The following is a 25,751-nucleotide window of genomic DNA, read 5'->3' as shown; positions in this document are numbered from 1 at the left end:
TGACAGTTTTGTTGCATTTTTACTATGAATACTGGCTAACAGCAATGCATTACTTTTTGTTGTCTAAAGACTAAAATCAAGTGTTTTGTATTTTTTTTACGTTTTAATGTTAACAGTGGATAACCTCCGTTTACTCCTGTCTAACAGGTGAGAACGTCAGAAAGTGAGATTCCTCAGGAAACTCACCTTCCCATCACGCCTGAGTCATTAAAGTGAAGTTTTTTGTTTTACATTTTGCTATTAACTTCATTTCATTTTTTTGCAATAGAAAATGACCTAGATGAGTCACAAAAATGAGAGGCGACCGCTAACTTTTCAATAAACCTTCCATACTTGTATTAGTGAATGATGAACAGTACAAGTTAAAGGTTTTAAGATCGTTGGTTGGATGGTCCTTTATTTACTGGGTGTGAAATGTTTCCCAATCCAAAGCAATTGGTTTGTGTTGGTCCTTTGAGGTTCATGCTTGGTAGTATACTGGTTAGTTGCTACAGTAGATACAAAGTATAGTATGTTCACCCAGAAGAGTTATTCAACAAAACCTCAACCAGTAACAGTTGTTCACTTTTATTCACATTATACATGACGTTTGTCTTCATATCCAAACAAGCACACGCAGGGTAGAGAGTGTCAACACACATGCAGATGCCCACACATGGCGCAAAGCAGCTTGAAACCTTTAATAACGTGTGTGTACGTGTGTAGGGCAGGAACTGACCTGAATAACAGAAAGCTTCTTAGCATACACAAATGACAAACCTCCACAATGACTAAGGCAGACCAAGGTCTCATGATTCAGACTACAGTGCGTGGGCCGGTTTGCAGCCCCAAACAGCAACAAACAACACACCTGTAGCACCCCAAAGCAAATGAAAAATGGGAACCCTCTCTCCGAAAGGTTATTATAATGATAATCATATGCTGTATACAACTGCTAACATTGGTTTTAAGAGAATTTAATCACTGTGAAACTCAAGCACCAACTTTTTTTTTCCCGATATCGGCTATTCAATACAATTACTGTATTTCTGTTAATAGTGCAATTGGTATTGACTACACTGCAGATGTGGATGCAGATCTATGTTATGAAGTTTAGAAAAATTGGTAAATATGGAGAGATGTGCAGCGTCTATTAAAGTGACAACCACTATTTAACGGAATTGTGGTAGTAGCCTACTGCGCGACATACTCCAATTGTTGGACAAGCAATGCCATAATTTTTCATCATTTGAAAATGGTTGTGGTGTTTGTAATTTTTTTTAACACAATGCATTCATAAAAACACAATTAACAAAAACTATTTTCATTATTGATGTTATCTAATAATTACAGTACATTACTGTTTGTATGAAATCTTACAACTTCACACAAGAACACGAACAAGACTCCTTGTATTAGTATTATTGATAAGGCCATGTTATGAGTTATAAGTTTCACTCACAATAAAATAAATGAAAAAAAACATACTGTACTTCCTATGCAACAGCAAAAATGTAGCTTTATTCCACACATGAATATAAAATAAAGTCCAAATTCTGAACGAAAAATGGGTTATTTATGTTTAGACTTAACAGCTAGCTCAAGTTAAATTTATTTATATTGATGTATGCATATTGCTAAAAAAAAAAGAGTAGCCTACAAGTTATTTTGATATTCTTATCCTCAATAACTATACTATATACTACTACTAAACTATACATATATAAGTATATTTTGGGACAAATTTAGCGATTAATTCTCATTATTTTGTATTACAAGAAAATGTGTGCTGCCCCCTATAGGTTTAGAGTGTAATTGAAAATTTGTGAATTAATAAAAATCTGCATGTTTCTCATTTTTATAGAGGTTAAAACAAATCACAATGTAGCATGCTAATAAATGAGCCTTAGTGGTAATTTTTTTTCTTTCTTTTTTTTATGTGAGTAACTTTTCCCTCACAGTCCGTTAAACAGACAGCCACAATTTGTTAATTAACTTTCTATATGCTGAAGACAGAATTAAGGCAACACTCAAGATGACCCAAAGCTAAATATAAAGGCAGCTACAGTGATGACTATGGTGAAAAGTGTGTTAGTGCGCCTTCAATTCGTAATACTGAGTTAGGAAAGATGAATTAGGAATTGGTTAGGTAGAAAGGTTTGTGCTCTCTCTGAGATGTCACACATGTGAGTTCCAATATGGAAGAAAAATACCGGTATGGAGGCTAAAGTTGTCTGTCTCCTAGGCCCAGATTTACTGGATGCTCCAGGATTTGGCGGCTTTCTGGGCCCAGAGTGTTGAGTCTGAGTGAAACAGAATTATTGGCAGAACTTTTTCATTCGTCTTTGTCGACACTTGACTAAAACTAAGTAATCGTTTGACCTTAAAATAACAGCTTTAAAATCAGTGTGCTGGAACGCTGGCTTGTAATGAGAGGACAAAACAGAAGCGACCCCAAATCACCTGGCATAATAGTCTGAATCAGGGGTTTTCAATCCTGTTCCTCAAGGGCCGGTGTCCTTCCTGTATTCCATCTCTCCCTGCTACAACACACCTGATTCAAATGATCAGATAATCAGCAAGGTCTGCAGAAGCTGTATAACGATCCTGTTCATTTGAATCAGGTGTGTGTTGCAGCAGGGAGGGGTGGAAAACAAGCAAGACGCCAGCCCTCGCGGAACAGGATTGAAGACACCTGGTCTAAATTATTCAGGACGATCCAGGACACTGGTGTATTCTGCGCTAGTGTTGGTGCTAAAGTCTTTGTCAAGAGGCGTGTGCAGTACTCACATAAACTTTTGGTATGCATGCTCACATGATCACACAACGTTTATGTAAGTTTTGTTAGTGTTTAGCACATACATTCATTGGCTTGGCTTCTTTAGCTTCTTTTAGCTTTGACCCGGTCTGCCAGTTAGCAAATAAATGATTGTCACAGACAATTTGCATTTCAACACAGTAGAAAAAGCAAATACACTTAACAACTGTAGGGGCAGCCACCAAGTAAAAAATAAATCAATAAAATGACATCAAACACATTTATTGCTGAGCTTCCACTCGTAACTCACAGAGTGCTCAGTTCTGTAATTACTATTTGCTGGCAACAGCACACTTTTACAAATTTGGCCTTTGCTGAACACCATATCAAACTTTTCAACTTTTATTAAAAAAATATATAATTTAAGGAAAAAAAATAGAAATCTCTTCGGATATGTTTGGTTCAATTGGCAGCTGTGAGGATAAGGCTTGCTACTTTGTGCAGCCTCACAAAGTCCATATTGAGCGCCAATGACCTTGTCAAATAATAAATAAACATTTTCATCACACTGATGAGCTCAAAAAAGAAAGTACCAAAAGGTAGCATGCAACAAAATTACATCTAGCGCAAAAGCTTGTGTACCTACCAGCTCGAGAAAGGTGTTCTCCAGTGATTTATATTCTGGGGAGGTCTTGTTGAATAGGTCATCAGAAAACATCATGTTCGTCACTCTCAAGCTAAAGAAAACCACTAACTCTCTGCTCTGCTGCACCGCGGCCATCACGGGAGTGCTGGCTTGTCTTGAGGCTGGGGCAGCTGTGGACCGCTCGTCAGCCTCTGAAGGATATCTAACACTACTGCTGTCCTCTTCTAGATGCTCGGTCACTTCCGACCCACCCTGTTTCAGCTCCACATCATCCTGGATGTTGGAGTTTTCTGAAGGAGGGTCCGCCAAGGCTGGGATCACTCCGTTGCGTCCTTCACTTGAATCAACTCCAACTCTTTCACTGGGGACTGAGATTGGGGATTCGCCAGGGGTCTCACTGGATACTTCACTGGAGATAATGCTGAGGGCTTCTGTGGGGACTGGGTTTTCGCCAGGGGTCTCACTAGAGACTTCACTGGAGACAATGCTGGGGGCTTCCGTGGGGACTGGGTTGGGCACTTCGCTGGAGTACTTGACGGGAGATTCGCCAGGGGTTTCACTGGATACTTCACTGGAGACAATGCTGAGGGCTTCCGTGGGGACTGGGTTGGGGACTTCGCTGGGGGCCTCGACGGAACCTTCACTGGAAACTTCATTGGGGGCTTCAGTGGGGACAATGCTGGGGGCTTCAATGGGCACTGGGTTGGCAGCTTCACTGTAGGCCTCAGTGAAGACTTCACTGAGAGCTTCGTTGTCCATCACGCTGGCAGATTCAGTTGAGACATCGTTGAGGACGTCGACTTGTGGCCTGCCATGGGCCTCAATGGGGACCTTGCTGTATGCTTCACTAGAGGCTACATTGGGGACAATACTGGGGGCTTCACTGGTGGATTCAATGGGCACACTGTAGGTGACGTCGCTGGGATTGTCACTGAATACTTCATCAGGGGCTTCAACAGAGACTGTGTTATGAACTTCCCTGGAAGCTTCGCTGGAGACTTCACTGGAGACATTGATGGTGACATCGCTGGAAGCTTCGCTAGAAACCTTGTTGGGCACATCACTGGGGACTTCCATGGGGGCTTCACTGGGGGCATAACTAGGAGCATCACTAGGGTATTTGCGGAAGAACTTGGTAGGGACCTCGCTGGGAATTTCACTAGAGACTTCATTAGAAATTTTGCTGGAGGCTTCGCTGGGCGCTTCATTAAAGATTTTGCTGAGTCCTTCGATGGAAACTTCATTGGAGGAGCCGCTGTTGGCTACACTGGAGGTGTCGGTAGAGGCTTTGGTGGAGACAACGCTTGTTAATTCATTGGTGACGTCAATGGGGGCATCAACTTTGTCTGCAGGTGGCGGTCTAGGCTGCATGTCTGGCTCTGGTTCCATGCCTATGATGGTATCCTCATGAACAGACAATGCTGATTCTGTGTCAGAGAGGTGAGCTTCATCAATGATCACTACTTCCGGATTGGAATCTGGTGGTAACGATGTTATGTAATCATTCTCTCCTGTGTCTTCCGCTGCAGGTTCTTGCAAATTAAAAAAGACTTTCAGAACATGTTTAACCTAAGAGAAATGCTAAATTTGTAGCCTCACCTCCACTGTTAACATCCATTGCACTTGTGTCCTTGACCTCCGCCTCTTGTCCCTGTTCTAGGGTGGCCTCTGGTGTTGTAGCTGGTGCGATGACGTCACTCATCTCTCCTGAAGGATCACCTCCGGATGCATCCTCCACTGCTGCTGCTGCTGCTGCCGCTGGCACCTCATCGGCGGCTGTGGGTGCAGAGGTGGATTCTGGGAGGTTGGTCGGTATAGAAGGCACTGAGGTGTGTGTTTGAGGTTGAATTTGGGTACTTTCAAATGTGTTTTCTGTCGCTGCCACTGTGGGGAAGAACTTTGGGGTGGTGTCCCCTTCAGTGACCTTGACGACATCACCGCTCCCAGTGGTGTACATGCTGAGTGCTGCATCTGGGTAAGCTGTAGTTACTGAGAGGAGACACACGAAAAATCAATTTTTCTTTCTCTTCAGCAGCTCTGCTTGAATAGCGTGAAAATTGTGCTCACCAGCTTCAAAGATTAAATTCTGGATGTCCAGCGGAAGCGATGACTCCTTTTGTAAGGCTTTCATTATCATGTGCCTCATTTTAGGAGCATCCACATTTGTCTGGCCATCTGGAGGCTCTGGGTCATCACTGAGTTCAGTGTCTCCATCAAAGACCACCGCATAATTCAGAATAGCATCCTCCGAGCTGAAGCGCACAACAAGTCAAGTCACAAAGCTGCATGAAAGTGACAACTGTTTATGCACTATGGGCTACATTGATGACTCAGCAACAAAATCACCACAAAAATGTGTTCAGGAAACAAATAATGTGCTACAATTGTGTTCTTTTATGTTGCTTTTTTGTACTAACTATTGGTTATTACAATACAAGCATCATTCAATTTAACGTAAAGAAACACACAAACACAGTAAACTCACCTGAATCCCAACATGCGAATTTCTTTGAATCCTGGAATTTTTTTAAGTGCATGAAGCATCTGCCAGAAGAAGAAGAGGCGTAAACTCAAATACAAGCCAGAAAATTGCTGCTTACCATCATTTTTTTCCCCTTAAACATAAAATTAAGTCACATTTAATCTGACTTTGATCTTATCTCTTAAACTTTGTTGAATTAATTTCCATCACTAAATGCATCTCACTCAATCTCACGCAGCCCAAGTTACACACACTGTTTTATAAACTTTGGTTCGTGGTCCCCTTGTGATCTTCAACTATATGCTACCTCTTGGACAAATCATAAACTGGGCTGGGATACTAATGATCCCCAGATTTCTGTCTCCACTAAAACCATGCATGGGTCCTATTATCTGTTCCGCACTCAAAAACAACCATGACCAGTAATTTCTTGAAACTGAGTTGCAATAAAAGATGTCATCATCGCCCAAAACTCTACTGCAGGGGTCACCAACCCGGGTCCTCGAGGGCACCTGTCCTGCAGGTGTTCAATCTCTCCCTGCTCTAAGACACCTGTTAAAATGATCAGCTCATCAGCAAGCTCTTGAGAAGCCTGATAACAATCCTGATCATTTTAACAGGTGTGTTACAGCAGGAAGGGATTGAAAACCTGCAGGACAGGTGCCCTCGAGGACCGGAGTTGGTGACCTCTGCTCTACTGTTACCTTTTCGCTCAAAGTTGGTGGTCACCCAGTCCTAGTATTTAAACCTGATACCTTACCTGGTTCAATTCCATTTTAGACGCAACCCAATTTTGGGGCATTTCTATGGGATCTTGATTCTGCCGATTAATCCTCATGCTAGGGTTAAACACAGACAACAAATGTTGCTGTACCTTTGACAAATAAAGTACTTGCTTGGATTGTACTTCTGTAAAATCCCAGAACACATCACAGCCGTCTCCCAACCTATAAACTAGCTCTCTGTACAGCACAGTTTCATGTACATTTGCTTCCCAAAAATTCATCCTCCAATGTTACACCCCAACACCTTTGCCGTTGCTGCCCCAGCTCTCTGGAACTCCACCACAGACAACATCTGCAACTCTAAATCACTCAACTGATTTAAAACCCAATTAAAAACACATCTGTTGAGAAATGCAGATTGCGACTCCCTGCCTTCCCAAATCTCAACTCCCAGCATGGAACTATCACTACCATATCAGTGCCTCTAATTGATTACTTCCATTTCCATAGCAATGCTGGGCTTGCCAAGAAATGTGTGGCCCAAATACAGCTATGAGTTTCCAGTCCACTGGAAGTTGTTGCACTGCCAAAGGCTGAAAATTTGAGTTGATAGGGGAATAAATCATGTCAAGGATGGTACCCTTCCCTAACCATTGAGAGTATGAGGTGCCACTGGCGTACTTATTCACCTAATTAGCTTGACACCTAACCTTCTGGCTTGTAAGCTATAGGACCCCCTGTGGACATTGATTCATGACTGTGTTTGGGCCAAGAGTAAAGTGGACACACTCCACCAACCCAATGTGGCTGTAAGGGAAAAGAGCTACTTGGATTCAGTCCAGGTCATGAAGTAGCTACAGTCTGTAAAGGAAGGCCAATACAGCCTTGAAGATGTTATACCAGTAGGTGAGACTGAAGCGGTTTCATAGTTTGGACAATTATGTGCTTATTTCAACAACCAAACTCACCCAAATTGTTTCATAGGAAGACTTAAGTTCTCAAAATATGTGGATCCCTCATTAGATCGTACCTTGTCCGTTATTTCTCCAGTGATGTCATCAGCATTAGCCGCCTGGGGGTCATGCAGCAGCTCGATGTAAGATGGCTCCACAATGGTAGCATTGAACTCCACAATATACTCCCCATAGTTCTCTTTCATCATGTTTGGCTCTTCTTTTATCTGGCAAAGACAAAGTCGTTATTCAGTGCAACCATTTTAATTTAAAAGAAGCTGAAATTGTGTTTTAATACCACAACATCTTCTGTTGGAATGAGAATCACGGGGGGTGTCCAGGTGCCTGAGACCAATGTAAATATACAAATTAACATAATATTACTCAATCAACATTAAACGTGTACTGCACTTGATATGTCATCAGCTCACTTGTTTTTAACTCACATTCCACCCCCGGTTCCGGTGTTTCCAATACAACACTGGTAAATGAGACATTAGCCATTAGAACATGACTTTCTACTTTAGTTTTATGAAAGAAGTCCTATATTAAACAAAGAATCCTATTTAGTAACTAAAACTTCAGTGAAAGTGGACACCATATTTTCAATTTTTTATGTATCTTAGGCTGTAATAGTTTGCATGGTACTTTGGAAAAAATTACAAGTATTGATGTATGGGTAAAGGGACAAAACTTTTAATGACACAACCAACAACATGCTTATTACATCAATGAAACGGTATTTAAAAAAATAAAAAAACGCAAATCTGGATCTAACTTGGCCAATGTACATACTGAAATACATAACTTACTTTAAGAAAAATGTCAAGAAACACACATAAAAAGCTATTTAAAAAGTTGAGTTTGCACCTACCCTTCAAGTTCAGCCTGCTCAGCCACTCTCTGAAAGTAAAAAAAAAATCACATTTGATCTGTAATTCTAAAAGTGTAGTATGTGTAACATTAATGGTATTCAAGCTCCCTGTAATGGTACACAAGAAAATCACCCACAAATGTGATTCAGTTGTATTTAACTTTGAAGTTCAATACATTCACATTTAATCTTTAAGACTGTTTGGGTTTTGTTTTTTGATTTATTATTATTTTTTTAACATTTCTTATTATTATTTCTTATTGCATTTTGGGGTTTTGTTTATGTTAATGAAGATACAAGCAAAGTAGTACTCACTCGGGCCACCATGTCCAGATGCTCCTGCGAACTACTGAAGTTCTGAGCCAGGTCGTCCATGCAGAGGTTTTCATGTTGGCAGGTGTAGACCCAAGATTGATACTCCTCAGTGTTTGGCACCCTGTCCAGGAAAATGCGAAAGGCCTCCCAAATGGCTTCCTGACAAACTTGAAAAGAAGATGCAATTTCGTGTTATTATATTGCCAAATGATGTCGGTGGAAAAAACTGGCACAAAGTGGTGAACCTCAACATATCCTTGCTTGTAGACAACTTGTATACCCATTTATGACACTCATATGTTTCCAATTAATCTGTCCACCTGCGGAATGTTGCAAAGTGGTGTTTTTTTTAAGGGATACTTCATTAATTTTGCAATTTTCAGCAGTAAAAAGTTAATATTTTATCTATAATGAATTTGATAACTTCATTATTTTTCATGTGCAATGAACACATTTAAAAATGCATTTTGCCACTTGCTGTCGACTGAAAATTACATCACATGTACTCTGGGCTCAGGTGATGACCAATCACGTCTCAGCTTGCGAACGTCACATGAGCCGTGATTTCCCAGTCTTTTGTTGCCTCTGCTTTTTTGGAACGTGTTGTCATGCCCACAATGGTCCACCATTTCAAGCTGTGTGTGTTTGCGAAAATAACAAAAGTAAGGAAACACCACCCATGCGCACAGTTAGACAGCGTTTTGCCCTAGACTTGCCATGGGCACGAATATAAAGCCCTCAATATCTTTTCTTTGCAATGTATTCAACTGAATATAGGTCGAAAAGGATTTGCAAATCATTGTATTGTGTTTATATTTACTTTTTACACAAAGTCCCAACTTCATCGGAATTGGGATTGGTAATTTTCACAGGTTTGTTTCCGCCCTTTATTACATTTAATATGAAATGTAAATGTGTACTTGGGTTCTTACAGTTTTCTTCATGGGAAAATTGGAGCACAGAAAAATGATGTGCAAGAATGCATACATTATTGTGGTAAATTGGAATTAATTACTTGAAATTAATTATTCCATTCTGATAATTATTCATATATTCATCAATGTAATTATGTTAATCCACAGTACAAACTGGATTGCTTCCGAATAGTGTTTGAGCACAACTCCAAATACAGTGCAATGATATAAATAAATAAAGTACGAAACGCTGTTGGTTCAATTCAATAAAGGTCAACTTGTTCATGTTTTTTAATCTGCCGCATTTGCATATCTTTATGAATATAAATATCCGAAACACAATGGAATCTTCTTGTGCCTGCAAGGTCCAAAGTGTCCAACATCATCTTTATTCCCAGGCAAATTAATTTCTGCATCTAGCGAGTGTGTCCACAACACCAAAGTCATCTTGCTTCTTTTTTTTTTAATGACTCATTGGAGTCATGCATGTTATCAACTGATGTATTGTAACAGCCAAGGCGGCCATTTTAATGCGCTGCTTGAATCAAACACAAACCATTTTTGGAGAGAGTCCATTTGCATACAAATGTTGAATATCAAGGCTTTCTTTGTGTCTTTACTCAAACATACTTTTGCTTATGCCATGATTGACGTGTCAATTATTTGTATTTTTCTTCTGAAATAAAAAATACGCTTTCCAAGTGTTCTGTGAAAAGTGCAAGCACATTTAGACCAAAACGATTTAACTAAAAAACAAGGTTAACTTGTGGAAGCACCCTTGTTGAAACTAAACAAGCTCACACAAGGCAAGGACACAGATGAGGACGGCAAACTGTAAGATAATTGGTTGCTCAAAGATTTCTAAAGAGCCACCAGTGAAAGCTGTCCCTGACCAAAAGGAGAAAACACACATTCCCAGTGTAAAAATAGATGACTACAATCATATTCAAAATATATGAATGAAATAAAATAAAAAATGTTTTGGGCCGGTTTATTATAATAACGGACTTATTATTAAAATGCATTAAAACATATTGTAATCTAAAAACAACATTTGAGTATATGAGTGAGATGCACTTCAAGTTAAAAAAAAAAAAAGCATGAGCACAATTACCTCGGAGCTTGTAGTAAGCTCGATGGCTGCCAATGACAGCTTTCATGGTCTCATGTGGACATACTTTGACACCAGTGGTGAGAATGGTCGACCTCTTCCTTCGATGTACATCCTCGCTAGCTCTCACTTTGTTACTGTTATATTTCGTTATTCTGGAAGCTTCTAGAAAGTGCCGGTATCTCACATCCCGGAGTCCGGAGATACCGTGGTGCTGAATGTCTGCAAGGAGGAGGAACAGAAAGCATTTGTTGTTACCGATATATATTTTCTGGATACCTCTATAGCACGTTTCACATTCAATCACACTATAAAATACAGAATTACAACATTTTACAAAGTACATTTTACAGGTCATATAAGAATAAACACATCAAGAAAATACGAGTGGTGTCTCAAACATTTCCGCCCAGAAGAGGAAAATAGAATGCTGATCTTTTATTATTTTTCAACATAAAAGTTAAATGGAGTTAAATCCCTTTGTTCCTTTGATGCTCCAGTTACATAACTCCATGACAAAACCAGGTATGATGACACCCCTCAAGGAGTGCCTCTACAGCATCTATGATGATTTCACCAGGATCAAAATATTGACCATGCAGTTCATGTTGCAGTCTGGGGAACAGGAAGAAGTTCAATGGGGCCAAATCTGGTGAATAAGGAAGGTGCGGGAGGATCGGGTATACATAGTCGCCCGCAGTCCTCACTGAAACCTGTGCTGTGTGAGCTGGGGCATTATCTTGCAACAGCCAAGCACCACTTTCAAGTTTTCCACAATGTTTTAAAGTACTGGCATCTTGATTACTGGTGATTGAGGAGCACCTTGTTTGTTACATTTGGCCTGTCTGCTCTATGAAGATATCAGCGGTGCGTATTCATTTTCAAGGTGAGGCTGGAAACTTTTGGGACTAATAAAAAAAAAAAAAAATGTCTAGTCTATAAACAAAAGCCTTACGGTGACACTTTGAACTATAATTGAAGTCTTGGTTGGAGAGAGGTGAAGAGTGACTGGTATTATCCAAGTCAAGAGGAGACAAATACATAATTGTTCTTGTCTAGTTCAAAATTACATAACATGCACCTAAATTTAGAAATGTTTTGTAGGTGGAAAAAGTGCAAAATTGTTACAGGTTTAATATGTTCAACAAAAAGCATGGCCTGATTGAATATGGCCCCAGGGTTCCTTAAAGCATTTTTCAACACAAACATATTTTCTTCCAGAATATGTCCTATGCAGGCCCACTAGTCTAAACACGGTGTTCTGATTAATATTGCGTTTGTGGAATATGAGAAATACGCCCGCTTTTAGCTAGCTCAGGGAGCGGCAATTTTGTCACTACTGTCAACTGACGATGACATTGAAGTTGCTCAGGGCTCAGATAACAACCAATCATGGCTAAGCTTCAGAAAACAGGTGAGTCGTAATTGATCTCTGAGAGGAAGCATATAGCGTGCAAAAATTATGGGCCCTAAGATGGACCCTTGAGGAGAACCGCAAGAAAGGGAGACAAAATGATTCATGGGAGCCAAAAACTACAGAAAGAAATCAGGTTGATATCTAAGAAACGAAACACATACGGGCCGTCCGCAGGACACTTACCATTTCCTCAGCCTATTTATTAAGAAGTGATGATCAATGGTATCAAAAGCTGCTCGGTGTTCAAGCAGAAACAGAAACATATACCAGCATCTAATTGTCTTCCAGAACCTGAGAAGAGCTCTTTCTGACTGAACTTAATTAAAAATGGTACATGTGTTCAACATAGAGTGGCTAACAGTGTTACAACATTTGTTCCGACAATTTTTGATACAGAGGCTTAGATATGGGCCAATAGTTCCTAAGAACACAGGTGTCAAGAGACCCCTCCATCATTAGCATTTTGACCATTATCACCGTTTGGCGTGGTCCCTGACTGTAGGAGCCGTCATTGACTGGTCTGAACGTCAATCATATGGTATATAACTTTTATTGACGTGTGATTGACAGCATCCTGTCCAATCTTTGTGTGGTTTGGTAGCTTAACTGTAAAGAATCAGAAAACTGACAATGATGTGCCGAACTGAGGCATATTGTCTCAGGCCTTAAGTATTGTAAATTAGCCTACAGGTCAACCTGCAGCCAGCCTTTTTGTTCTTGTGCCTTCAGGCAAACGTTTCCATTCTATTAAATGTTCCACCTCTCCTTTTGCTGAGAGTTTCTTCCCCTGTGCTGTGCTCAGCCTGAACAACTCAAAATGAAATGAAATGAAAATAATGTGCTTATTATCTGTCACTGTATCTTGGACCATTTCTCCTTTTCTATGATAGGTGTTGTAAAATATTTTATTCTGTGCAGTAGTTTATCCTTCTGTAAGGACATTATGGGTCTTTTCCACAAGCGGACATGTTTCCCCCAGCCAAGTTTTATTGCTGTTCTCTGCGGTGTATTTAGTTTGTATGCTGCTGGTCACTTGCTAATTGTTTTTCGATGTGGTGTTGACACAAATAGCAAACAAAATGATTCCGATCCTGATTCCAAAGGTATCTTTAGGCCCCCTCGTTCATGTACAATACATAGTCTCATTCATTGTAGTATTATACCATTAGCACAACAGGTGCCCAAAAAAGATTATGAAAATCAACAAATATGACGGGCGGCACGGTGGTCGACTGGTTAGCACGTCCGCCTCACAGTTCAGAGGCCGTGGGTTCGATCCCGGCTCCGGCCTCCCTGTGTGGAGTTTGCATGTTCTCCCCGTGCCTGCGTGGGTTTCCTCCAGGTACTCCGGTTTCCTCCCACATTCCAAAAACATGCATGGTAAGTTGATTGGATACTCTAAAATTGCTCCTAGGTGTGATTGTGAGTGCGGATGTTTGTCTCTGTGTGCCCTGCGATTGGCTGGCAACCAATTCAGGGTGTCCCCCGCCTACTGCCCAAAGACAGCTGGGATAGGCTCCAGCACGCCCCGCGACCCTTGTGAGGATAAGCGGTACAGATAATGGATGGATGGAACAAATATGACGCATAACTCCAACACGGCCATGTGGGCACGGACAGGGTGCGACACGCTGCTCACGTGCAGGAGACCTCGGCTCGGATGGCGGGTATGAGCAGAAGCTAATTCCCCGCTGTTACACAAGCCAGTGCGCCAGTCGTCAGTATTGCATCAGAGCTGTTTGAGAAGAAAAGCCGGCATTGTGATGCCAGGTGGCAACCCTCAGAGGGCTCCTTAAGACAATAAGCCAGGATTTATGAGCCCCCAAACACAGACGGGAAGTCATCAGACCCAAATAACAAACGGGCCACCTCTGGATTATCTACCAATCTTAAAGAAAACTAAAGTTTTTTTAGGGTTGTTGTCCTTTGTTTTTTTGGGGGAGGAAAACAAAATGAGAGATCAATTCTGCGACGTGATCCTCTTTCGATTCTGGCAAGCGACTCATGCACGCTCGTGTGCAGACAGCGGACAAACAGCATGCAGCACTGAGCACTCAGGTTGTGTTGTTTGTGCAAACGTCTCAGATGCACAGTAGCTTTGTTGTTTTAAAGGCCTCACAGAACTCTCGTTGACATTACACTGTAAACAGCTCTAGGAAATAGACCGATACATGGTTTAACAAATACCTCTTTTCACTTTTATTTAAATTTGAAATAAAGTTAAGATAGATTGTTACTTAAATGTTTTACTTTTAACAACATAAATGTGTTGTATGCTTAAACTATTGTTTTCTTGTTTTTACGTTTCAACATTTGCAGTGGTTAATTTGGTTTTGAATGACAGAAAAAATTTTGACATTCGTATTCATTTTACTCTGTGTTGCATCTGGGCCTAATGTGAATTAAAACACTAACACTTGTATGACAAGAATGATTAACTGAGAAACATGAGGCGACCGAAAATGCCTTTAAAGTTATGTTGGCAACAGTTTGAACCGTCAACGGATTATTTGAATTTCATTGTTGTTGTTTTTTCCCGTTTGAATGATCGTGGTTAATCGCTAAAGATGTGAAAGTGAGATGAATGATGTGATACATCATTAAGAGCCCTATTTTGGTAGACAGGCATACGTGCGTAAAAACTGGCGCATCTTCATTTTCGTTTCATTCTTCATTTTCAAGTCTACTGTGTTTAGTTTACTGTATTTTGTCATTTGGCAGACCATGTTGTTCCTTGCTGGGCGTTCTGGCAGACCAAGGGCATTTTTCATTACATGCCCCTGGTGCACCTGACAATTTGTTGACAGAAAATAGCCTAGAATTTAGCTAAAGGCTAAGTTAAGTTAAGCTAAGTTGTGGCGCAAGTGGTGTAACGGAATTTTGGTGGATTTGATCGATTCTGAGCTTTACGTATGTGTTGGGACAATCCTTCTGAATCATTGTATAAATCAGTTAATTGAAATAATAATTATTATTGTCACCTTTGAAATACCTTTGAAAGCAACCCCCTGACCACAGCACATCTATAAGTACTGTAGGTGCTTGGGTCGTCACACACTGATGCACAATCGGGAGTTGAAGTTTGTCTCCAAGTGCCCACTTGGCAACGGCCAACTTTACATCATCCACAAGTGGAGATCTTGCAGTTCCTTTTAAATCTCCTGCATCGACATGTACTGTAGACTGTGCGCGTCTTTCTATGCTGCATTTAAAGAGAATTAAGGGAGCCGCTTCGATTGGATGACAAACAAGTCGGCTGAGTCCCCTCCCACAACCGCGCAAACGCCCCTTCTACCTGCGCCAGTCCAGGAAAATACCAAAAGAAAGAAAACTGTACCCATGCCCACGGTTAGACTGCACTTTGTACTAGACTTGCGCTGGGCATGAAAATTGGGCCCTAAGACTTCACCTTTTTTTTTAGTTATTTCTTTTTTACATTTGTATGTCTGGTTGAAAAAATTCCAATAATACATAAAAAGAAGGCCTGTATTGCCCAGTTATTAATGGCTTTACAGTGGCCGCAGTTCGATGGCATCGATTATTTACAATTCCATCTTCAACGTAATAGCCAAGGGTCAATATGTTCAGTTGCATTTTGCCTCCCTCCCTCCTTCCATCCATCCATTCATCCATCCATCCATCCCTCCATCCATCCATCCATCCATCCATCCATCCACTTCCTTATAGGGCTTATCCTCATTAGTGTCACGAATGAGCTGGAGCCTTGTCCAATTGACTCTGTGTGAGAGCCGAGGTACACCCGAGATTGGTCTTGTGTGCATTTTGTTTGGACACTAGTTCATTTTGTCATGCAGATTCTTGGGAATATATACTGCACAAGAGAACAACTATATGTATTTTTTTGTATTTGTGTATATTTATGTTTTTCTTTGTTTTCTGGTTGCATTCAAACAATGACAAAGGGTTATGTACGGAATGTGGTATGAATGTTCACAGCTTTGCTAAAACAGCTAAATGTAATGCTGCTTAAGGTTTGGGCGCATTTCTACCGTGACGTGACGATGGACACAAGGTCACAGTGTGTTCTTCATGCGTCATACTGTACTGCTAATTCAACAATGAAAAGGGTACCTGATAAAAATGTCAAATGCTCAGAATGTGACTTAGAAAGAAAGGATGCGGCGTGGGTGTGTTTTCCTCCTACGTCAGCCTTGAGGATTGACGCTCCAAAGCACGTCTTTCAGATTTCCACTTTGAATGGAGCACCTCTGACATGCCGTGTGAGGGAACAGCTGCCAATGAACAAAACTTTTGTGACGATTATGTGTCTTCATTCAACCTTTCTTTTGTTCATGTCTTTGCATTACATGAGCACGGTGTATTGTTTTGCCTTGTGGGACAAACACCCTTGACATCATACGTATGCTAAAGGGGATGGAGGAATAGGATTATTTGGCCCTGCACAAGCATGCACTCACAAATCCAAATACAAAATGGCCTGAAACTGACAATGTGCAAAGAATCATGGTCACAGGATACAACAGCTCACCCTTTTGTGCTTGTTGTATGGGAGCATTTGTGCGGCGGAATCTTTTGCGCCCCAAAATACTGTTAAAAAAAAAAGTGACAACAACTAAAAAGTGTCGTGCAGATGCATGGCTGGATGATTTCTGACAATGTGAGCCTGGAATGAATCATTCACTTTGCATTACACGTGACATTATTTTAATATCCATCCGTTTGCACTGAATATGAGTGTGAATGCTTGTTTGTCTTTTGTGATTAGCTGCCAACCAGCCCAGGGTGTACCTCACTTCTGGACTCAAGTCCACTTGAACAGGCTCCAACTCACCTGCGACCCCAATGAAAGTGCTCTTGAAAAATGTAATGAAAAAATCATTGATGAAATGTCATTAAGGGGCTAATATCCCTTTTTTGGGGGGCTCTCAGGCAAACACCACTGATTAGACTTCCAAATATTAAAGTTGGCCCCGCATGATTTTTGAAAAGGTTTTTTGGGTTGTTTTATTGTGCACATGCACAGGCACGGGGGTGAGAGCAGGGAGGAAGAACAAGAGGCCTTAATGGCTGACGCAGGCGCAGGAGACCGCCCGGCGGAGTTACGAGCCAGAAAAGATTAGCGTCCTGTGACGCCGGGAACAGAATGGCTTTTGTTTCCTTCGGCGTAATGAGCTCAAGCGGGCACATCACACCGATCAAGACACCAGACGTTATCACATTATATTATCCACGCACACACAGCCTCCTGTTTTGTTCATGGAGAACACTTGTGAGCTTCAGCTAGCTCTTGTGGATCTAATAAAAAGTTCCTATTTTCATTCCGCAGTGTGGGCCTTCCAACGTGCTTGAAAATAAAATACCACTGCCCACAACATTAGATATACCTGCACACTCTTGTCAACACAAGGGCAGTATCAAAGATTCTGCCTTATGCACTGCTTTGATTGGCACTGTTTACAATACAATTGTGATTGTAGTTTGCCGTGGTGTTCACTGTAGTATACTGCAAGACATTTATGATATTTTGCTGTAATTAAATCAGACCTTAAAACCCATCTTTCTGCATGTTCATTTAATTATTTTTATATTCATTACATTTTTTACCATGTGCTGGTAAATGTAGGGCAGTGTTTTCACAGCCACTTGTAATTATTTTTATTCCTTTTGTTGTTGAAAAAAATAATGTACCTAAAAAGGAAACATATTTAATTATGTTACATTGCTATCATTAGCATTGATGATTCTACTACTACTACTACTACTACTACTAGTACTACTACTATTAATAATAATAATAATAATAATAATAATGCGTGGTAATAATGGTGGTCGACTGGTTAGCACGTCCGCCTCACAGTGCAGAGGTTCGTATCCAGCCCTGGCCTTCCTGTGTGGAGTTTGCATGTTATCCCCGTGCCTGCGTGGGTTTTCTCCGTGTACTCCGGTTTTCTCCCACATTCCAAAAACATGCATGGTATATTGATTGGACACTATAAATTGTCCCTTGGTATGATTGTGAGTGCGAATGTTTGTCTCTGTGTGCCCTGTGATTGGGTGGCAACCAGTTCAGGGTGTACCCTGCCTACTGCCCAAAGACAGCTAGGATAGGCTCCAGCACGCCCGCGACCCTTTTAAGGAGAAGCAGTTTGGATAATGGATGGATAACAATAATAATAATAATAATAATAATAATGATAATAATAATAATAATAATAATAATAATAATAACAATAACAATAACAAAAACAATAACAATAATAATAAAGATGATGATAAGCCTATCCCACCTGACTATAGTCGAGAGGTGGACTGGTTGTCAGCCATTTGCATGGCAATAATAATCATGATATAATTATAATAGAGGCAACCATAATGTGCCTTTGACACTTCCGCATTTTATTTATTGTTTTTTTTTCTTTACTTTAACTAACTGCAAGCACAGAATGTACATGCAAATAGCAAAAAATGTGAGCTTGCTGGTTTGCTGATTGTCCATTCTCACAATGCCAGGGTGGATATTTTTAGCTGATGTTAGCATTTTTTGAACAATATGTTTCCTTAAGCAAGCTGACTATGTGCTATTTACAAATGTACACTATTTTGTGCCCTGCGACTGGCTGGCGACCAGTTCGGGGTGTAGTCTGCCTTCGCCCATTGACGGCTGGGATAGGCTCCAGCAACTCCCCGCGACCCTATATAGGATAAGCGGTTTGGAAGATGACATGACATGACATGACACTATTTTGAATTTCTTGACATTTTTTTAGATCAATTGACATTTCACTATGACTGCATGGACATGTTAAGCTAGACAACACCCAGCTATATACTAAATATGACAAATTCAAAACATAATTCCGCTACTCTCCACTGTTTCTGCCTCAGTTGAAAAAGACAAAATGTTGGTCCTAATGTCACTGAAAACATCACAGTGTGTACTAAAGGGACTGTAACCTCATAATGAGAGGGTGGACACATACAGTACACTACAAAAAACTCAAAACATGATTATGAAAACGCAATATACATTATAAAAAGGACTCATCTATCAAATAACTTATTGTTTACAATAAAAACACATAAAACTTCTTTGATTTAGTATCAATCAACCACTTATTAAACAAACACTTAGCAGAGCAGTGTGTGGGACGTAACAAAATCACAAAGACAAAACGTGTATAAAATTAAGGAAAAACATTTGAAGATTCTTATCACTGTACTGGTATGTGTGAAAATGTTTGGCCGCTTACAGAGTTTCATTATTCCACTACATTTTCAGAATGACTGAGTGATTCTGATGAGGACACCAAAGGCAGTTAACAATGGTATTGACCCAGTACTATAGAAGAAAAATAGATCGCAGTTCGATGCAGTAAAGTTTTTCACTACTGCAATCTGCAGGTGCATTAAGAACCATAGTACATCGCATAGTAAGAAAGAAATCCTTTATAATTCTAATGCCAGAAATTCATCATAGCGTATTACAGGACTATTGTCCTTATTTTATAATCACATTCTAGTATAAAGTAATTTTCTTTCATCACATTTTATTTCCCTTTTTTTATCTTTCATTCTTATCACAAAATCTCCATGAGCTTTCTTCACTGATTCACTGCTTGTGCCGCCTCACACTCAAGTTGAAGTTACCAGTGATAATAAAACTGCTAAGTTTAAAGTGGTCTTCGCTGTCTTTGTTGGAAAATCAGGATGATCAATTACCAGTCATGCAGTGGATCCCACTTGTGAAATTTGTCAAGATGGATTCTTACCTTTCACAATCAAAAAGAATGAATGTTTTGATATACTGCAGCTTTTGTTTTAGATTGCATTATACTGTGCAGGTACTTCATGTTGTCGCCTTTCTCACAAAACGATGCAGACCTGACAAAAACAAGCATACTTCCTCTCTAGTGCTGTCCTACCTTTAACTTGACTTGCTTGGAGGCCCAGCGGACACCAAATGAAGAAGAATAGTCCTAATTTAACAAGCATGGTGGGTTAATTTCCAAGGTGGTATATAGGATGTCCAGGATGTCTTCTCTTGCAGAGTGTGTACAAGTGTCCTCATCAGTGCCGTTAAAGTTGTTGTCTAAGTTCCTGGATGCCTCGGTGGGATCCCAGTGGACGGGAGAGGCGGCTGCATGGATGGACGAGCAGAGGGAGCGAAGGGGGGGAAAGAGGTGCAACGGGGTGGCACGCTCGGAATCCCAGCTCGAGCTCAGGCTACTTCCCGTCAGAGTGGCAACAGTGATGAGGTTAAGACAGCAGATTCTGTTTAGGCTCTAATCTCTTTACCTTCTTCTCGCGGCTCGTAATCCACCACGTGGCTGCCCGGCCTCATCCTGTTAGTCGCCTTCTGGACACGAGCGAACCCTGTCAGCTGAGCACACGTTTGGGCCACTTCCAAAGAACCTGCTCGATGGTGCTGCCCACTCCGCTCTGGCACGGCCTGCTGAGACAAAGTGAAGCGCAAAGTGGGACAGAAGGCCTCTATTTATGCATGCGCACAATGAGCTTCAGTCCTACTCCTTACACAACCAAACGTGTGGCTTGGAAGGACGTGTGCACTCCAAGGTAATGCGTGCTGCAACCTCTGCTGAATGATGTCAATTTCAAGCAGATATAAACAGATCATTCCAGTGACTCACCAAGGGAAAGGCCAAGTGTCATTTCTTCATTTCTATTTGTTGTCTGTTACTGCTTTTGCTGTCCATTTTCTATCCTCTCTCAAACCAAATAGGCTACCACCAATTTTATTTGTACTGTTGTGATTGTTTTATTATTATTATTATTATTATTATTATTATTATTATTGCGTTTTGTGGTCTCTTTCATCAAGGTACAATTTTTCCACTCAAAAACTTGATGTACTCTTGATCGGGATAAACTAGCTTGTATTTTAGATTTTATCCATTTGTTTTTGGAAAAATCAGGAAATAACTCAGAGGTGGAAATTTTACTATAGTTTGCCTGTCCGTCATTCGTCCTCCGTCAACAGCCTGGGTACCCGTTTGTCATCCGTCAATCTGTCTGTTTTTTAGGTTAACCCTAACCCTAACCCAAACTGTAATCGTCTGTTGGCCAGTCCGTCACGTTATTTTAGCCGTGCTTCTATCAGTAAACATCAAAGGTCCCCCAGTCCGTCAATCTGAAAAAAAAGTTCCAACAGAACTTTCATCCATTCATTCATCCATTGTCTGATTAAAATGGTTAAGTGTTGCTTACCTTAACCAGAATCCTGTGTCACATTGTTGACAAAATGTACAATCCTGGTGGATTAAAATGCTTCCTAGTCCTCGCGAACAGACATAAAGCAGGAATTACAATAAATTAATGTTTTTATTTCTTCTAATTTGTCTTCTGCATCTTCTCCTCCCCGTCTTTTAGTGCTTGACAAACAACTATTTGTGCATTACTGCCACCTTGTGAAATGGAGTGTGGGCCAGAAAAATACAGTTTCACAACTTCTAACCACAATCCTTGAAAAACTAAAAATAGAAATGGAAAACTTAACTCACAAGAACGTCTCTGTAAAACTGTGTCTGTATTCAAACCGATTGGTACTTTATTACTTCTTAGATAAGCGTTTGGGATCGTTAGATGCTCAGCCTGACTAACACATGATTCTCTTTTTGTTTCATACCGCCACCTGCTGTACATTCAATGCAGTCTGGGTCGTGTTTCCGTCTCTCTTCAGCAAAACGGGCGTCCGTCAATAATGAGCTGTGAGGTCCATTTGGACTTCACCAGGTTTGTTATGATTACACAGATGGAGGAAAATCCACTTCCGTCTATGCTTGGTCCATCTTTTTTTAAAGTTTCCTGTGTATCGTCTATCGTCTAACGTCAGCAAAACGGGCATCCGTCATAGACGGACAGATGGACCGGTGGATCAGACGGAATACCCACATCTGGAAATAACTAACTACTCTAGAAAAGCCCAATTATCTTTTTAATATGGACATGACCACCTTCGTCCCCCTATATCTTGGTGTGATGTCAGCGAAGGAACTGGACACAATTTGCACACATCTAAATCACAGAACATACGCCGCTTATAAAAAACTGTGGTCAAGCAGCACTAAAATGTATGTGGACATATTTATGCGCACTTCAACCTCTGAAAATCTCACAATGATAAGCTTCTCCTTAACTGTTCACTATAAGAGAGGAAATTAGTAAATGGGGTGCTTACTATTTTTCTCTCACGCAGACCTGATTTTTTTTCATAAATATAAGAAATTATATTTATATAGCTGGGTACATGATAATATATAATAATGTCAACATTACATTTATCTCTTTGTTTAATTTTGATTTAAGTTAGAATCTGGCCAGTGTGTCATGTACTGAGGGCACAGAACTCGTTCTAGTGAATTGGAAACAAAGGGCCAGAGCACTGTAAAACTTTTATGATTTCCCATGGAGGAGTAAACAGCTCTGGCAAAGGCAGGAAAAGATTGTCCTTATTGCACTTTGAGATGACCATTTGGAGGTCCAAAGGTTGAACCTTCCTCTCCTGCAGGTTTTCAGGTGGGAGATCAAAAGACTATAGTGTTTTATTTATAGAGATGAATATGTAACGAGCAATATTGAATGGTAATGCAGGTCTCTATAAGGAGGGATGCACAAAATATTTATGGGGGGGCACCTTTTGGGAGACTAGAGTCCGTTCACACCAGCTGTACATTGCCAGAATAAAACATTGTTCAGATCACCCAAAGCTGAGTGAGTAAAGTAATTTCCATCATCCAGTTTCTCTGGAGGGATGCTGGGACGGATCCAACTTCTCAAAGAAATGCACTACAACAGTGCTCTTTAAGACACCAAGGGACGCTTTTGCATCCGAAAAAAAACAAGTGGGAAAAGGAGTAGCAGGGTTGCCGGCAGCGTTTCCACTGAGAGGAAGGCAGTGAGGTGAGAAAATCAAGGTTGTCAGCAATGAGAATCCAGAAAGAAGCCAGTGTTCGTCCGGCTGGCCTTGGTCACATTAGCAGCTAGAAAAGGAGTAGGGAACTCCGGTTCCTCGAGAGCCATATCCTGGCTGTTTTGGATCCCTCCCTCCTACAACACACCTGACTCAAATGATCAGGATTGTTTCCGACTTCTATCGAGCATGCTGTTTCCGACTTCTATCGAGCATGCTGATGAGCTGATCATTAGAATCAGGTGTGTTGTAGTAGCGAGAGATCCAAAACAGGCAGGATATGGCTCTCAAGGAATCGGAGTTCCCTATCCTTGAGCTAGAAGATCACTGCTACCTGACTGCCACAGAGCTCGACGGCGATTAGGTCCATAGCCCTGGGACCAAGGCTATCCGTGCAAGGAGATTTTCAACAATAGCCGAGCCCGAGGAGCCGCACAGCAGCACTATGACTGCAGTTGAGGGGGCCATTTATTCGTAAGCCATTTAGTTCCAAACTCCAACAAAAACACTTAATCTTTCAAGATAAAATCATTATAGTGATCACTGCAAAAAAAAACACTCCTCTGCTTGGTCAATCCCATTTGTTTTGTTTTGCTTACCTGTAATTCTTCGAGTTTCAAAAAAAAATGAAACTCAGCATCGCATTGTCCCCGCATCTACGTCAAAAAGTTGACACTTTTTCTTTGAAAGTGGGCGTTTTTAAAGACTGACGAATACTGTCACAAAACAAGCCTAAATTCACTGCTGTGTCATTTTGGTAGGTCATTTTTAGCACTGCCATCAGTTTTAAGTACAGAACTATAAAATGAGTGCCAATGTTTGCGGCATTCCTGGTCCCTTTAATTGCTTTTTGTCAGTCGACTCTCACTACATACAAGCAGTTGTTATTTGTATTGTAGATTTTTTTACTGCTGTATGTTGTTGTTGTTTTTTTATCTTGGTATATTGTTATTGTCAAATTTCTTTTTAGCTTCAACATTTTAGCTGTCTCTCCCATCCAAAACCACACACACATTTTAGCCGAGTTGTTGCCTCTGCTGTTTGTTTTCTCTCTCTGACAGCTGACCGCCTCCTCTCAACCATTATGTTTTACAAAGCAGTATTGCAAATAAATGCTAACATAAAGTGGAACTCTCCAATGTACATGTTTTTATCAGTTTACAATTTTTAAAAGAAAGCCATTCGTTCTTCCATCCATTTTCAGCATCTCTCATCCTGTTTAGGTGTTTGGTCATGTCACAAGCAAAACAACAAACAACAATATTGTGGACTGGCATCGCTTTGACAGCGTGACATGTTGGCGTGCGGCCCCGGCTGTCGCCGGGGCGTATCAGGGCGGGAAGTCTCCGTGTGGCAAGTCTCCGCCCTCATCTCCTCCTGTGAAGAGGATTAGCCGCTCATGTTAGTTGCTAACAAATTGCTGCTGTAAATAAGCCTCTTCAAGAGCAGCCTAATCCCTCCTGGCACTTTTCTGACACACTAATCTCAATTTGGAACCAGCGAGTGCTGAGGCGCAACACATTATATTGTGAAGTAATTGTTTTATTGCCGGTGTGCCGCATGTGTGGGTGCATGTGCACGTTTATTATATTAGTTGTAGGTTTGGACGTGTGTGTCTATTCATTTTCTGTAGAGCTTGTCCTCAATAAGGTCACAGGTGAGCTGGAACCTATGACAGCTGACTTTGGGTGTGAGGCGGAGTAAACACTGAACTCTGTTCCAGCCAATCACAGATCACAAAGGCCTAGCGTATAAACCAACAATCATGTACACTCACATTCACACCTACGAAAGATTTTGAATTTTTAATGAACCTAATTTGCATGTTTTTCTTATTGATTTTGAATAGAGGAGAAAAAATAGCAATTTGAACCGTAGAATCTCTCGACTGTGAGGGAAAATTGCTAACCACTACTTCTCCCTTCCTAGAATAGCTTATAATAATACAAGTAACGCAAAAACTAAAACAAATCTGGTTTTCTGCAGCTTGTTGTGAAATTCTGTCTCTTTTGTGATTTTTACAGCTTCATTTTTTCTTGTCAATAAAGATTTATATTTCGAAAAAAAAAAAAATTTAAAGTTCAAATGGGTTAATTTACTTCTTTTATTTTATATAGATTTTTAATGATGTGGAGATGAAACCAAAAAAATGAAAAACCAAAGCAGATAAAGTTATTGTTCTCTTTTTATTATCCGCATTAATTATTTTTTGATTTACAATTATAATATCATTTGATATCATTTTTTTCATTATCTGTTTTTCTTAGGCACCTTGTATATATGTACCAAATGTCTAAATACTTGTTATTATTTAGCTAATTTAAAAAGAAAGAATGCAGTAGTGCAGTCCATTTTGAAGACGCTCATGCTGAATTAAAAAAATTCTTACTTTGGCTACTCTAGCTTTTGCAAAAACTTGTTTCTCATTAATATTATGCTGTTGCCTGTAAAGACAAGAATACAAATTCAGATTCAGTTGCATTTATAACTAACTAGTTAGCAAGCGTTGTAGAAGGTGAATGAATAAATGGCATTTTTTATGTATCTAATTTGTAAAAAATGAAAATTTCTTTATCTCATTTTGCAGCAAAATGTGTTGTATACTTGTTTTTTTTTTTTTTTTTTTTTTTTGCATTATACCAGCTGTCACCAATGTGGTGCCCACAGG

At 40.4% G+C, this 25,751-nt stretch overlaps 1 protein-coding gene across 6 annotated transcripts in view; it reads right to left on the bottom strand.

Annotated features, from left to right (window-relative positions):
• LOC147137595 (interphotoreceptor matrix proteoglycan 1-like) overlaps window positions 1–20,560 on the bottom strand; it is a 32,244-nt gene extending 11,684 nt beyond the window's left edge. For 2 of the 6 annotated variants that reach the window (XM_086049115.1, XM_086049117.1), the window contains exons 1-12: window positions 20,079–20,441; window positions 10,761–10,979; window positions 8,733–8,899; window positions 8,418–8,446; window positions 7,975–8,024; window positions 7,842–7,888; window positions 7,621–7,770; window positions 5,869–5,927; window positions 5,451–5,635; window positions 4,983–5,372; window positions 3,384–4,915; window positions 2,193–2,282 (exon numbers count right to left, since the gene is read on the bottom strand). In XM_086049115.1, the coding sequence (XP_085905241.1) occupies window positions 2,193–2,282; window positions 3,384–4,915; window positions 4,983–5,372; window positions 5,451–5,635; window positions 5,869–5,927; window positions 7,621–7,770; window positions 7,842–7,888; window positions 7,975–8,024; window positions 8,418–8,446; window positions 8,733–8,899; window positions 10,761–10,979; window positions 20,079–20,148 (2,988 nt within the window). In that variant the 5' untranslated portion in view covers window positions 20,149–20,441. The other 4 variants (XM_086049111.1, XM_086049113.1, XM_086049112.1 and 1 more) reach the window with 4 other exon arrangements.
• Between the last annotated feature and the right edge of the window lie 5,191 nt (window positions 20,561–25,751).

Source organism: Filicampus tigris, chromosome 13 (assembly GCF_054856515.1).
Source record: "Filicampus tigris isolate MCC_2025a chromosome 13, RoL_Ftig_1.0, whole genome shotgun sequence".
Classification (NCBI taxonomy): Eukaryota; Metazoa; Chordata; class Actinopteri; order Syngnathiformes; family Syngnathidae; genus Filicampus; species Filicampus tigris.
Note: the sequence above shows the minus strand (reverse complement) of the source record. Positions and strands in the feature narration are given on the sequence as shown.